This window comes from Acromyrmex echinatior, chromosome 4, assembly GCF_024713525.1.
Source record: "Acromyrmex echinatior isolate Ae372 chromosome 4, ASM2471352v2, whole genome shotgun sequence".
NCBI classification, from domain to species: domain Eukaryota; kingdom Metazoa; phylum Arthropoda; class Insecta; order Hymenoptera; family Formicidae; genus Acromyrmex; species Acromyrmex echinatior.
Genome location: NC_141855.1, coordinates 6,319,589 through 6,334,750, shown reverse-complemented (window position 1 = coordinate 6,334,750; position 15,162 = coordinate 6,319,589). Strand labels below are relative to the sequence as shown.

The following is a 15,162-nucleotide window of genomic DNA, read 5'->3' as shown; positions in this document are numbered from 1 at the left end:
CTCGTTCTGCCTCGCTCTTCATGTATTGCCTTTGCCGAGAGATAATACGTATAAGTAGAGCGACTTTAAGCCGGAGCATTACCGTTCACGTTGAAATAACAGTGATTACGTTGACCATGATATAAACTCGCAACGCCTATCACGATCGAATAGTGAGAAGTAAAAAGATATTGTTGAACGCGGATATTATACCTCCAAATACATATATTTAATTATAATTATGACAAAGATGTAAAAATTGTTTTTCAGATAAATATTGTTCGGGAAATAATTTACTTAGTACGTTCAGCTTAGAGTTTAGTAGATATAGAAAATAAACTTAACATAATATTTTATTTTTTATTTAATTTTTTATTAACTTTATTTGAGGTAATTGAAGCTTACGATAGTTCAAATTGGCATTATACTTTGCCTAGTTAAAGAAATAATGAAAAGAAATATAAAAAAGGTATCCCTCTATTATATATGCAGCGCTTATCAAGCTTTATATCAATTTTTAATCTCCGGTAATTGAGTTGCATATCTTCTCGTTATCGCATCTCGATCGGTCGAGAACTTCGATAACTCGTTACACGACATTTGATCGCATTAATGTACAAGTAGGTAGTAGCCGATATTCATTAAGGAATATTGATTTTCATACTTTAATATGACATGCAGAAAGTACGAAGTACGAGGGAGTCGTTCGGCTCGCAAATCTCAAATGTACGTAATAAACATAACGTGTATCCAATATACCCGGACTAATATGATATAATTTATCAAAACAATTTTTTTTTCTATGGAAGACATAACTCGTGTGATAAACCCTATGAATTATAAAGAAACTATTTGCGCTGTTGCTAACCTCTCATATTTTATACTTACTACGTGAATTATAATAAATAGCTGTTCACTCAAAATAAATCACATTCTATTACTATATCGTAATATCTTTAACGGTGCGTATCCAGATAAGACTTAATCTTACAGTTCTGCCAAAAGAGCGATAAGCAAATTTTTATTTAATGTAACACTTCCGTGATTTTAATGCAAACAAATTAAAAGAAAAGTTCTTCCTATAAAAAAATGTCAAAATAATTGGATCTATTAGTTTTTTCTTTTTTAAAAATGTACTGTTTTATTATTAAAATATGATAATTTATAGAATATATAGGTAATTTATAGGTAAGAATATTTGATGATTAAGCAAATATTTCACTTCACTTTAAAAACACTTTTTGAGTCTCTTAAATTTTTATTATTTTGACGTTATATAACTATTTTTGAAAGAGAGTTTGGTTACAGTCTTTTATGGTCAAACGAATGCAGATAAGACGCGAATAGTAATGATGCTTTTATCTATATGGCGTGTCGCGTGCTAATTTGTTAATGGGACATCCTGGCTTGCGTATATCGAGCGATTTTTTTAATCAGTTTTCACCGCACTGATATGCGCTATTGTTAGAACAACCTTCAGAAGAATGGTCACCACTTCGGTCAGTGCACGGCATTATCGAGACTAAAAAAATTGCTATCGATAATTAATGTCACGTATTTGAAAAAAATATATATTTACTTGGCCAATTCATAAGTCCACTTAAACATAGTCAATGTATTATATTTAAATATCCGCTTAACGAATGCGCGCTTATCGAATGCACGTCAACGTCAATTGCATACAATTTAACTTTTAAATTCGTCGCGGTGCTCGTTGGCAACAAAATAATTAAATCAACAATCGTAACAATAACGCACTCGGCAGAAAAAAAGTTCAATAAAAGTAATATTGAAAATGTACCTAAGAAGAAAATAATATACAAAAAATAAATTTAAAAAATATAAAAATAAATAAACTTAATAAATACGTATATAAACTTTTTTTCAAAATAATTAGCATTGCAACATATTCTTTTTTACATTAATATAGAATTGAATAAAATCAGTTGAATCAATTTAAATAAAGGCAATATATTCATATACTAAGTAGATATACAATAAATGTACACTGAAAGAAAAGATTGACAGAATATGACATTTTTAATTGGTTGCAGCAGTCAATTAAAATGTTATGTTATATGATATATTTTACTATCTAGTTTGCTACAATCTTTTTCTTCAATGTATGAACAAGAAAATTTTTTTCCGTGGAAGATATCATATATTTTTGTAGAAATCGAAAAGTGTTTGAAAAAAACAATGAGTATTTATATAAAAGAAACAAATATGTTTTTATATTAAAATTGAAAAATAAGTTTTTCGAATTATTTAATTAGATATTACATATTTTAATATATATACAGACATTACTACATCTTTCTTATGTACATTTTCCTAAAGTATAGAATTTTCGAGATATTTCTAATTTAAATAATAATATTTGCATATAATGAATTATATGCAAAAATCATTTACGCGTATTCTTAAACACTTTTTATTGTATACTTTATGATTCTGCGAAATGAGTTTATTTCAAAGACACAAAATAATGTCGGGAGGCACGTCTGCAAAACAGAGAAATGCAATAATATATAAACATCTCAAATGATAATCCACAGATGCGAGCGGTCCATTCAACTGCTCGTTTACATAAAACAGACACAGTTGAACCTTTCTCATTTAAGGTTCTAACTAAACTTACAGCTAATCTTGACACTGCCAGTGCACGAGCATAATCGTTGCTGCGTCATTAAAACAAAATCCATTCTACAGGATGCTGCAAATTCTAATTTATTACACTAGCGTTTAATTATTCTCACATTATCAAGATAAAAGAATTAAAAAAGTTAAGAAATTTGCAATTTCGAACGAGCTCTGATTTTAAAGGTAATTGTATTGATTTCTCTTGCTGATTGATTACTATTCATTCGCGATTTTAACGTGCAAAACTCGTAGTTATTATATATTTATTGTAATATTTACAAATTCCAACAAGAATTAAACAATATTTCATATTAAAAATGACGAAATTACAAACACATGGTTAAAGCGTGAATTTCTAAATGCCAGTACGTAATGAATTAATTTATAGGCCGGAAGATTCCAGAGATGACTGAACGCACAGTCATTTATGCTAAATGAATCTGTGGACTCGAGCTCGATATTCTGCGAACAGTCGCATACATAACATTCTATATATTCATCACATTATATATACCATAGTATATCCATATATACATGTTTCTCTATATGATGTGGCAATAAACACTAGAGAAAAAATGAAAGCAAGATAACATTTAATTTAAGAGCAATAAAAATAGGAATAGAAATGAAATTTATATTTATGTTCGACACATCCAGAGAATGATGGCAAAGATCAAACTCGTGTCTCTTAATTAAAAATAGAATCGACCGGAAGACTGCGCGTTAATTTCCGCGTGATTTTGTAACGTCCGGTACAACGATAGTGCGGCGCGGTTTCTAACACGCGCAGAGTGCAACGCTTTGCCGCAAGGTTTCAGTCCATTACATACAACAAGTACTCATCTCAATTGGCGATTACGGGTTTCATAAATCCATTTTGAGACCGAGTTGAACGAGCATCAAAAGAGCGCTCATCCTCGCAGTCGCCCTTCCTCGACCTCGGCTACATTACGCCTTAATCCGCGCCTCCGTGGCCGCGCGTGCATTCTTTGAACCGCGCGCACGGGTCCAGGCTCTCCATACGCGTGTATGTACATACGCACATACGGCTAATGTGGAAATTTCAATATCGATTTATCGTCCCGCTTCGACACGCCTCGTAGATCCGCGATACAATTAACAAGCGACGATCGCCACGTCGAATTTCCGGTCACCTTTTTCGCGCGCCCTTTTTTTGCTCCCGTTGATCGGCCAGGCGGATTCGATTTAACAATACGAGGAAGTATTTAGCGAGATATCAGTGTAAAAATGGGTGTTTGCATTTAATTGAGTCTGCTTGTGCATAAAAAAATGAGCACGTCTCGTACTCGCGAAATGTGATGCAAAGTATTAAAGTTTTCTAAAGTGTATATTTGTTTTTTATTTTATGAAATGTGATTTGCATAAGAAAATACAAATTAATTTGTTTTTTTTTTAATTGGCATAATGCAAATTGCCTCCATTTTTGGAAATGTTATGAAGTTTCAAGTCTGTTGCGTGTGCTTGAGGATCGTTTTTCAGCATGATTTTGATCATCTCCTTTTTATAATGAAGCGCGATACGCGTTTTCGTCGGCAAGATCCAAGAAATTTCATGAACGCGTTTTACCTTCGGCGTGTGAGGTCTAATTCCGTTTTGCTCTTTTTTTTCGAGGGGGACTTCCTGTTTCCATGAACCAAACCAATCTGGATGATCAGTACGTTAATCGATGCTTTTCAAATAATCGCCTGTACAGGAAATCATTGGCTAATGAAGATTTTTCGGCGTTTTTTTTTTTCGACGACTTACTCATCGTCGTAAAGATTTACGGAAGTAACTGTGAGATGAATTTAATGGTACATTCCTGTCACAAAAAGAATAAAAATGCGCCTAAAATTAAATAAAAAGTACTACATGATAGACAAATTAAGTGACTGCTTTACAAGTTAAACCAAACAAAGCGAACAATTACATAATTTAGAAATATTATATATATATATTACATACATATATCTCAATTTAAAATTTGATGTAATATTATTTTGTCTTAAATTGCAGTTTGGAATAAGTTATTGACTTCTGTAAGAAGACCCTTTTATATAGTTATTTATTATTTAATTAATTATTGTAATTTCTACATGGACACAGAATTATATTTAATAATTATTTCTACTTAAATTTCTTCTTTTTTGTCATATGTGTGTCTATAATATTTAAAACAGTAAATTTTTTCGTAGCTACTGACCTGAAACACATTCTATGAATAATACTTAATCGCAAATTATCTTCAACATTCTTCATATGACTCATGATGTATCAATGGCAATTATATAACGGGTGGTCTGAAGAATGAAGATCGCAGTAATGGATTGAAAATATAACCAAATGCATACGTCTAACCTTTGTTCCGATTGATTTGCCATTCGAATATGGCCGGATATTTGTTTTTCGAACACATACGAGGCACTCCAGAGATTCGTTTCCTCTCGAATAAATCAAATCTCTTGGATGTTATTGCGTTTCTTCCGGTCTCCCGCATTCGAGATCTCACATTTCCTGGACCGCCTCATCCTCCTTTCGTGAATTTACTCAACGACATATATCTACGTAAGGACATCAAATATATAAATCCGAGGGTACAAGAGAATATGCGCGACGAGTGTCCTTAAGTGAAATGACAATTGAAGAGATTAACTATGATTAGCTTATATTTATAGAAATATTCTATCTTTTTTATGATGGTGAGAAGGAAATGAAATAATTTCTTATAGTGGAGCGATGCGCGAAGTAAAGATTTTTTAAATTCTATTTTTATGTTATCTATTTTTATATTATGTACAGGCAAAGGTTTTCTTAAAACTATAAATATAATGGAATGATATGGATTTTTTATTGATTTCATGTTGAAAAACATAGCTGGTGATACACTTTGTTGTGCAGAATAATCGATATGATAGTATTAAATTTATTAACGACCATTTAAAATCTTTATTGATTCTTAATGTAAATGGTTTTATTTTTAAGATTGCGCACGTTTTCTATACATATTTTTGCAATTATATTTATGTATTCTGATCTTTCGAAGAATCATTGAAAATTGAACTGTAATAGATGACGATTGCGACGATGTTCGCACAATCAGCGTAACGAAGCGTTTACTAACATGGAATTAGGAAAATTTTATAGCACCATCAACTAAAAAAAAAAGCGATAGAATTAAGCGTTTTATACGGCGAATCGACATTATGACGTTGCGATCCGATCGGATCATATGTCCGGCATGTATTATAATCTCGAAAGGGTTGTTAGCCGATAAATTCTTCATCTAGGTGGAACCACTTACAAAAGGGAACACCTTTTCGTGATTGCATGCTTACGGCATGTGAAATAGTGTCCAAATTACAGGTCACGACGTATAATTCGATGAAGCGTTGAGCAGGATCACGCATTGCCAAAAGAAAAGGAAAAGAATTGGGCGCGATCTGGAGAACGAGCGCATTCATTTTTCTTTGTAGATACGTAAAATCACAGTTTTTTAGTTATTTAAATTTTCCCGAGATTCATGCTGCTAAAAATATTACATATCGATAGCTACATTGAGAGAAAAGTGGTTGGTATTTGTAACTATAATTGCACGATAAAAAAATTATGATTAAAAGATCCATTTTTATAGTTATCACTGGTATAATGTTAGTAGATTGTAATAATAACCATATATGCAGTTTTATCAAACATGAGCAAATTGTATATACTATAAGTTATGATAATTTCAAATATTAATATAAATTGAGATATACACGATAAATAAAATAAACATTTTTATTCTTATTGATAAATTATTGACAAATTAATGACATTTTTATTTTTATTTGCAGTAAATGCAGTTATATAACTATTTTCTTAAATTTACTTATTATTTATGTGATAATAATAACTAAAAGATATATTAAGAAAAGCTAAAGATTTTCAAGCAGTGTGTATTATTATTAGTAGCACAATTGACTATATTTGCATTGAAACAGCTATAAATACATAGTTATCTCAAAAAATGATTATAAATTATGTGAGTTAAATTATGATAATTGTATCCATTTTTTCTCTCAATATAATCAATTAATTTCTAATTAATACGATATTTTGGAATACAGTTGTAAGTAAAATAAATGAGTAAAATAAATATATATATATATAAAGAATTGACAGCTAAAAATACAAGCTCAAAATATTAGGTGTTGGAATTAATTCGTAGCGTTTTACAAGAGATGGGAAGTACTTTCATTAATGTATTTTTTAATGCTCATGTGAAATAAATAACATTCTTTCATTAAAAACGCTACGAATTAATTCCAACACCTAATATTTTAATTAAAGAAAGGATTAAATGTATAATTCGCTTGTCGATCAATACCAATTAACACTGCAATATAATTCATAATCGATATTACTACTATATTTAAATAATTTGTCATATATTGTTTGTGCAGTAATGAAACTCATTTAATGCTATCCAATTTCTATTTTAATTTAGCAAGTTAATCAAACGTACCACTATGTTCCAAACAATTAAATTAATCCTCTCAATCGTGATTTGATCAAATGATCAGTCTACATATGCAGACTGATTCGTGTGTGTAAATTACCATATTGCGTGAAAAGGTAGTAATCAATTAACGATTAATTAGCGATTGGATTTCAATCTCCCTTGGTATTTTGTTGAATCGTTTGCCGCAGCGATGCGCAGAGATCTGTATATCACTTTCGAAAAATTATAATAACAAATTCAATTGAAATATTACTGGCGTAGTAAACAGTCGATAGATTTCTCCCAAGGAGGTTAATAGGAAACATGAGGAGTCAGTTTTTCTTCTAAGAGTTTCACTGCGTTTGCACACTCAAGCGAGGCGATTCTATGACATTACAGTTCTAATTTTCTGCGTGGCGAAAGGCTCGACACCGTCGTCGATATGGAATCTTCTCAGTCGTAGGCTGTTCAACGAAAGTAACAGCCTTCTTGCAAACAGATGTCAATAAATTACTCCGAACTGCAATACTGTTTTATATATGAGGGACTCAAAATCTACCTCGAGAGAAATTGTTTTCATTTCCATTAAAGGCAAAGATACAATTTCCAAACTGAATTATACATTACTTGTCACATCAAAGTAGAAATTATACGAGATTAGAAAGCCTTCATTATTTCGTTAGCTTCTGTATTTATAAATGTGAAATAAATTAAGTAATTGTAGGTTGTGGAATATGAATTGTTGCATTGTATAATATAAATCGATACTAAAGAGTAACATGTCAAATTATGTCAAAGATCGATGTCACGTAACGACCTACCGCCTGTTTTTGTGGAGTTATCGTGTTGTATCACGAGTTATCGTTCGTACACGCGTTCAGTATGTAAATGTTGACGGAGACTGGGATGAGAAACGGCCCGAAAGACTATGATATAACCAGTTAAGGGGCTATTGGGCCAACACACGGGCCGCAATCTGTGGGCCCACGAGGCAACGAAACATTGTGGAACGCCTCTTGCTTGTTTTGTCACCTAATTGTAAGATCCCTTGCAGTCTGAATTTCTTAAACGTCATCTTAATTCTAAATATTAGTTTTGTGCTCTCTTAATTTATGTCTCAATTAACACTGTACTATCTGTAGTTTTATGATCCAATTTTTTGTGTTGATTATTCTTTAATTTATCGTTTTACATCAGTTTATTATTATTATTATTTATTATTTTGCACGATTTGTTAAACTTTCTGTTAAAATTTCTAGAATTTAGTATTATATTATCCTCTCGATTATCATTATGTGAAATATTTGTTTAATATGTTTAATATTTGTGTAATATTTTTTAATATTTTTGTTTAATATTTTTTTATCTTCTAATCTTGACCGCGAATCTTATTTGATATCTTTTAATGAAATAATTAATTTTTAATCTGATGTTTAAATTTATAAAATATGAAATATCAATCGGCGATGATAAGAAAAGGTATGTTCCACATTAGCGCATCAAATGAAAGCCGCTGTTAAATAAATCGCGGAGGCGTTTATCGACGATCAGTCGGCAGTCTATTTTTGAGATGGAAATCCTTAGCGCCGCGTGTTGCTTTATCACCGTGAAACCGCAACTATGCGGCTTCGCGGATCACAATGCTTTATAATTAATAAATCACGGCGTGACTGAACTTTTATCGGTGGGCCTCGACCACCACGAAGGACGGTTATGGATGTCGCACTTTACAATGGCATTCGACAGGTAATCGCTATGACTGGTTCTTTGTTAACAGCAAGTCCAAGCAAGACGGTTGATCGCTCGACAAGACGCGTTTGTATAATAGCGCAAATTTGACGGTAATCGGCAAAACCGGAAAGTGGAAAACTATGATTTATGATTACAATTCTATATCAAAGCTATAAATTTATATATACGTATGATTTGACTTTTGATACGAAAATTATAACGTAAATTTCACACGAAACTGAGTTAAATATAAAGATTGCGTAATTGATTTTACGTTATTTACAGTTCACTTTCTTTGTTTATTCGAACGTTAAATATTCCGTTGTGTAAGGCGCATTGTTTTACGATCTGTGATTCTGAAAGCTTCAAGCTGTAAAATGCAGTAGCTGCAGTTCGTGTTACGTGGTAAATAAAAAAGCTCAATGCGCTTCAGACTGACATCGCTGACTGGATCGTTATGTTTGACGGAAAATAAATAAATGCCTGAAGCGTTCCTCGAATTATCGTGGATCGCGTATTTATGTAATTGCTTTCAAGTAGAAGAGTGCAACCGTATTGAGTTCAGTCATTGACTACAAAATTATGTGGATACGTTCTAAAAAATAGTGGCGTCTATATATTTATAAATCTCACTATATTAATATTAACATCAATATGATGTGGATTTAACATCATAGATTTTAAATTCACACTATGATGATAGTGTTGATGTAAATACCTGAGGTTTGAAATTCACACACACCATGTTGGTGTTAATATTAACACCGATATTTTTTAGAGTGTACATGTAATATTTTTCTAAATTTTCTATTTTCATATTCTCTTATTTTGATTAAATTAAACTTTATTCTGTTCGAATATCATGTACAAATTTACATGTTTTGTTATAAACAAATTTGTGTTTTTTTTTCTATTTTTAAATTTATTATTTCTACATAACTTGTGATACATTTTATTTCTCAGGGTAGCGCTCATATAACCTTTTTTTAGGGTGGAAAAATAAAAGTCTGCATTATCTTTATAATGATAAAAATTTTTATTTTTCATGTTTCTACCTTAGAAAAAAAACTCATTGCTATCTTGATGTTTATTTTTTATAAATAGATATTACTTTTTTGAAATTGTTGAAAGATTTCAATTTCAACTCTAACTTCTCTCTCTCTCAAAACTGTGCGTTTAAATATTGCAAGTATAAAGCTAATATAGTAGACATTGATTGCCAGTGGGTTAATTACCGGGCTTAATCGTCCAACGTAATTAGTTCTGCATCACATTGTATCGCACAGTTTGCACGTTATAAGACAGTCCTCCCGGCTCCGTCGCGATTCGTCTCGGTATTTTACGTGCGATCCGTCGCGCTAGTAAAAAACTCGCGGGTGATTCGCGACGAGCGAAGGAGAAGAGAGGGGCGAAAAAGGGTGAACGGAAAAACGGGAAGAGATAAAACGTCGCTGGTGATGCGCTGCAACGTTCCACCACGGGATGATAAAGGAAAAGCCACAAGTCTAATCTCGTAGGTAGAATTTTACGGCCGCGTCTCCGTACCACAATTACAGTTCGTTGAACCTGCCGCGAAGGGCGAGAAAGGAAAAGGGGCACGTCGGGATTTCCGTCGGTGTATTTAGCGCGCAGATAACGCTATTTTAAACAATGCTTCCGATTATCTAGATGAGATTCAACAGGAAAATGGGCGCGATAATGGCTGATAGCGTAGTCAACGCGCGCTTCTGCTTTTGTGTTGAAATCGTTTGCACTGTTCCGGTTGTTTTGAATGGCCCTTCTGGTACTTTCTGAGAAGAGATGTGAGAAGAAAAACAAGGACAAAGGAAGAGAGAGAGAGAGAGAGAGAGAGAGAGAGAGAGAGAGAGAGAGATGTCACGATACAATTGCATATCCAAATGAATAAATTTGCGCGCTAGATATAAAGTAATATTATTCTCAAAAGAAATGCTTTTAAGGTAATTAAAATATGACCTGTAGCTATGAATTTATTTTCCGCCATTTCAAACGGTTAATTTCAAACTGAAATGAGTATATAAAATCACTAATAATTTAAAGTTTGAAAATATATTTAATTAATTTATGAATATATTTAATTAAATTTGTTTTTGATAAAATAACGAATAAAGTCCAAACTTCTTTCTGTTCTCATCGTGAAAAATATTAGAAAAGCACTCCTCACGCTATCGCTCAGAATATTGATAAAAAAAACAGCATTTGAGTGATTTATGAATATAATGTATAACAATTCAAAGCTAATATTAAGATATTTTTCAATAAATGTTTGTAAATAATCATAATTTATACTCGTAAATAATCAGAATGTTCGTTACATATTTTGCTTTTTTATCTATAAATTAAGCGATTGATTGGCAACATGAACAGTCTAAGGTTAATTACTGAATTATTGTTATTGTTAGATATTAAAAGAGTAATTCAATTTTTTGAATTAAATAATATTTTGTTACTTTTATATATATATATATGCCAAATGTAAATCAATTCATTTCTGTAATTAGTTTCAAAGTAAACGGCGTCCATATCAACGTATGAGTTCAGTAAATAATAAATTAAATTTATGTCAAATTTAATACATTTTTTTTAGTTAAATTTGTTTAATAAAATTAACGATATATTGAATAGAAGCAGTGATAACTTATAGAAATAATTAAATATCAAACAATAAAATTGAAATAATAATATTATCACAAAGGATTCCTATTATCCTTTAAGAAATAAAAATATCAATAATAAGAGGGCCGTTAGTAATCAATGCGCAATAAACAATGCAATTACATTTATATAAATTACCTCAATATATCAAACTACAATACAAATTATCATCAACCAAATGGGGTTGGTGATTTGTATTGTAATTTGATTATGATACATTAAAGTAATTTGTATAAATGTGATTACGTACTGTTTACTGCGCCAACTCTTAATGGTCCTCCTATTAGAAATAATTAAAAACAAATTGTGTATAATTTGACATAATATGAATTTAACAGCGTACATCCCGCGAGATACACGGCGCAACATAACACGCGTAAAGGGATGCGTGCGCGGCGCGGACCTCCTCTCCCTTCTCTCGCTCGTGTAATCCACCACCACACCACCCCGCGGACCTATATATTTCCCGGAGGGTCTCCCACTTTCGCCACTATCACTCCTGTCGCGGCGGCGTTCGTGCGCGCTACTCACGCCCGCCGTCCTTCCTGCCGAGTTCACGCGGAGGCCGGAAGCCGCGATTCGTTTCTCGAGCGCGTACGCATCTTCGCGTCTCCCTCTCGTGCGTCGCAACCCTTCGACATCTCCACGTTGGTCCAACAAAGTGGTGCGGTTCCTTTCCTGTCTCATCTCCTCTTCGAAAGGGAGACCAATTGTTGTGGTTGCGTGCACTTTCGGAACGAGACCGGCGACGTGCAACCCTCCTTTTTCCGCGCGGGGTTGCGCGAGGGTTACGGGACATGTGTGCCACGTGGGCTGAGACGGAGGATCCACCTGCCGCTCCTGCCGAGTGGGATTAGGCAGGCACGACGGTGAGTCACGAGCGGTCAACTACTCCAAAATGATATTAAATTTTGTTTAATAATACTCCACTTACTTTTGAACGTAAGCCTCTTATCGATTTTCTAGGAATGTCATATCTATATAAGAATTCTAAAACTTAAAGTTATACATGTAAGGCCTGTTCTTTTCTTGCGCGATTTATCTCGTCGTCTTTTTCTCTCATGATAGAGAGAAAGAAAAGATGGACAGTGCAAAAACAATTTAGTCAAAAATTGGCTTATGATGAAAAGTTACATTTTGTATTTAAAAATTAATATTGATATATACTGATGAAAAATATCGTTTGTTCATGGATACTATACTACGTAAGAAATATTAATTATCGTTCATGACAAACGTTTTTTTTTTAATAATTACGTGACACATTAAAATTATATATAAGATATTAGATTAATTATCAGGATATTTTCAATGCTAGAAAAGAACAATTAAATAAATGATAAATAGAGTAGACAAATAAATGTAGTCGGTTACTTTTTAAATATTCTACGTATGACATACATAATTTTATTTTTCGGTGCGACATAACGCTTGCGTATACATTTTTGAATGTGTTTACTCGTTTAAAGGTTGTTATGGTGGACAAAAAGTCAAAGATATCAAACGCGTCGGAAAAAGCAACGAGGAGAGTTGGGACAAATTTACCATCGAGTTTTCCTGTAATTTATCATAGGGCTTTTCTCTGCGCACTCAAATATTCCTCGCAGCTGTTCATACAACAGATCCTCACACGTTGTCTTGCGACTAAAACGCAACATAGATCTTCTTTACATCCAACAGATAGGGACTTAATACATCAACACTGTAAATTGTGCCATTACAATTCTTATCCGACCAATTCGTCTGCGAGTGCTCTACTCGCAAATCGTGCATGTAATCACAGTTTTCCCGATGTCTGGTTAAAACAGAATTGTTAGCTAAAATAGAACTGAGAGTATCGCAAAGCATTTAAATTGATTGGAAGTGCGTCTGCAAGTGATATCCATTTTGATATTATAATAATGTGCGTTCCATAACTGTTATGTGTATGGAAAGAACGATTTTGCTGAAGTATTTAACAATTTAACTGTAAGATATAGATCCGAAAATAATTTTGTTGCATTCAAAATAATTATGTAGTAATAATTTTAAGCATGATGAGTACTGCAAAAAGTTTTGATATTCTAGCAATCAGTTTAAGAGTTTTATATAATTATTTTGAAGTTTGGAGCGTCAAAGTTATTTTTAGATCTGTATTGCTAAATTTTTAGATATTTTAAACAAAACCGTTTTTTTCCGTGAATTTCCTTAAGAATTTACAAGGAAATCGTCGGAATTGTTTCTTACTCATTTTGATGAACTTTAGATATGTATATTATGGAACATAAAAAAATATTATACTCATATTTTTTTTGTCTGCTTATTTTAAGGTTTAAGGATAGAAAGAATCCATGAAAATAACGGATTTTTTTTATCTTCAACGAATATCTTGAAAACTATGAGGTATATAAAAAATGTTTTCTATAAAATTTTATGGTATTTTATACTTTTAGTGTATTTACATTTTTCGAAAATAAAAAAATCCGTTATTTTGATGGATTGCGTGATGTCTAAACTTTGCGATATGCATATAAAAATATACATATAGGTTCAATATTTTATTCTTTACCCAAAGCCCAACAAAATCAATTAGTTCCGACGGTTCCTTGTTAGTAGAACACATTTTAAAATTGCGTATTATCGTATATAAGAGGAAATGACGATATTGCGCGATAGTTACTCCGGCTTCGCTGAAATTTGATGTGGTTATCGATACCGTTGAACATTGTACAAATTAAAAATAAAATTATTTACTTACTCGATTTAACTTCTAAATGTAGATAACGTTCATCTATATTGAGAATAATTCTTGACAGTAATGCAATTTCTGAATTAATTATCGTTATCTATTAGCTTTCTAACATAACGTGATTATAAATAATTACCACATTTGATTTGCTGCAGAAATCATTGATTTTGATTAACTAGATAACTTTTCTAACTAGCTTTGAATATAAAATAATTGCATTAAATTACATATAGAAGAAAGAGAATATAATTGATAGGTCGTTTATTTGAAATCAATTTATCTCACGCTTTAATTATAATGTCCCACAAAGTGGCTACATTATTACAGTCAGTAGAAGAGAACGTATTGAATGTGCTTGCCCTAATTTTTTACGTCGTCGTCATACATGCACACACATTTGCGACACGCGTCGGTGTTGAAATAATTACTGAACCGTCGGCTCTCTGAGCTGTTAGTGTTTCCAGACATGTCGTGAAGCTTTAAGAGGAATTCAGAGCGAATCTAATAAGCGCCAGCGTGACGACGGATGGCGCATTAAAGCTTGGTCGCGTCGTTTGGATGAGAAAAAAAGAAACTGGAAGCTTAGCCTTCTGAAAGTTAAGGCGATCAAGTCGACTCTCGTCTTGTCCCTTCCGTTCGTTTTGCCTCTCGCCCTTACATCGTGATTTGTTGCGTGGCGTCTTTCTTACGCTGTCTGTACTACTTGTCCTGTTAATGACTTCATGTTTCGTCTACAGGATGGCCTGAGCCTCGGAGCAAATGGACCGTTTACGAAAATCGAAAGATGACCCGCCGCCGCCGTGCATCTTTCCCGGATTTCCGCATCGACGAGGTCGCCGGCGATCCACCGTGATTAGGCTGGATTTCGGGTAAGTAGTGCTATTATTCTTATTCGAATTTATTTACACTCGTATAAATTTTCATTTCT

At 32.7% G+C, this 15,162-nt stretch overlaps 1 protein-coding gene across 5 annotated transcripts in view; it reads left to right on the top strand.

Annotated features, from left to right (window-relative positions):
• Positions 1-15,162, top strand: part of LOC105151929 (thrombospondin type-1 domain-containing protein 4) — a 93,563-nt gene that overhangs the window by 10,308 nt on the left and 68,093 nt on the right. For 4 of the 5 annotated variants that reach the window (XR_015544726.1, XM_087405095.1, XM_087405094.1 and 1 more), the window contains one exon: positions 14,972-15,103. Coding sequence is in view for 4 of the 5 variants with exons in the window: in XM_087405095.1 (XP_087261221.1) it covers positions 14,994-15,103 (110 nt within the window). In the remaining variant the exon portion in view is untranslated. Of the gene's footprint in view, positions 1-11,757; positions 12,376-14,971; positions 15,104-15,162 lie in introns of those variants that run through there. The other variant, XM_087405096.1, reaches the window with a different exon arrangement.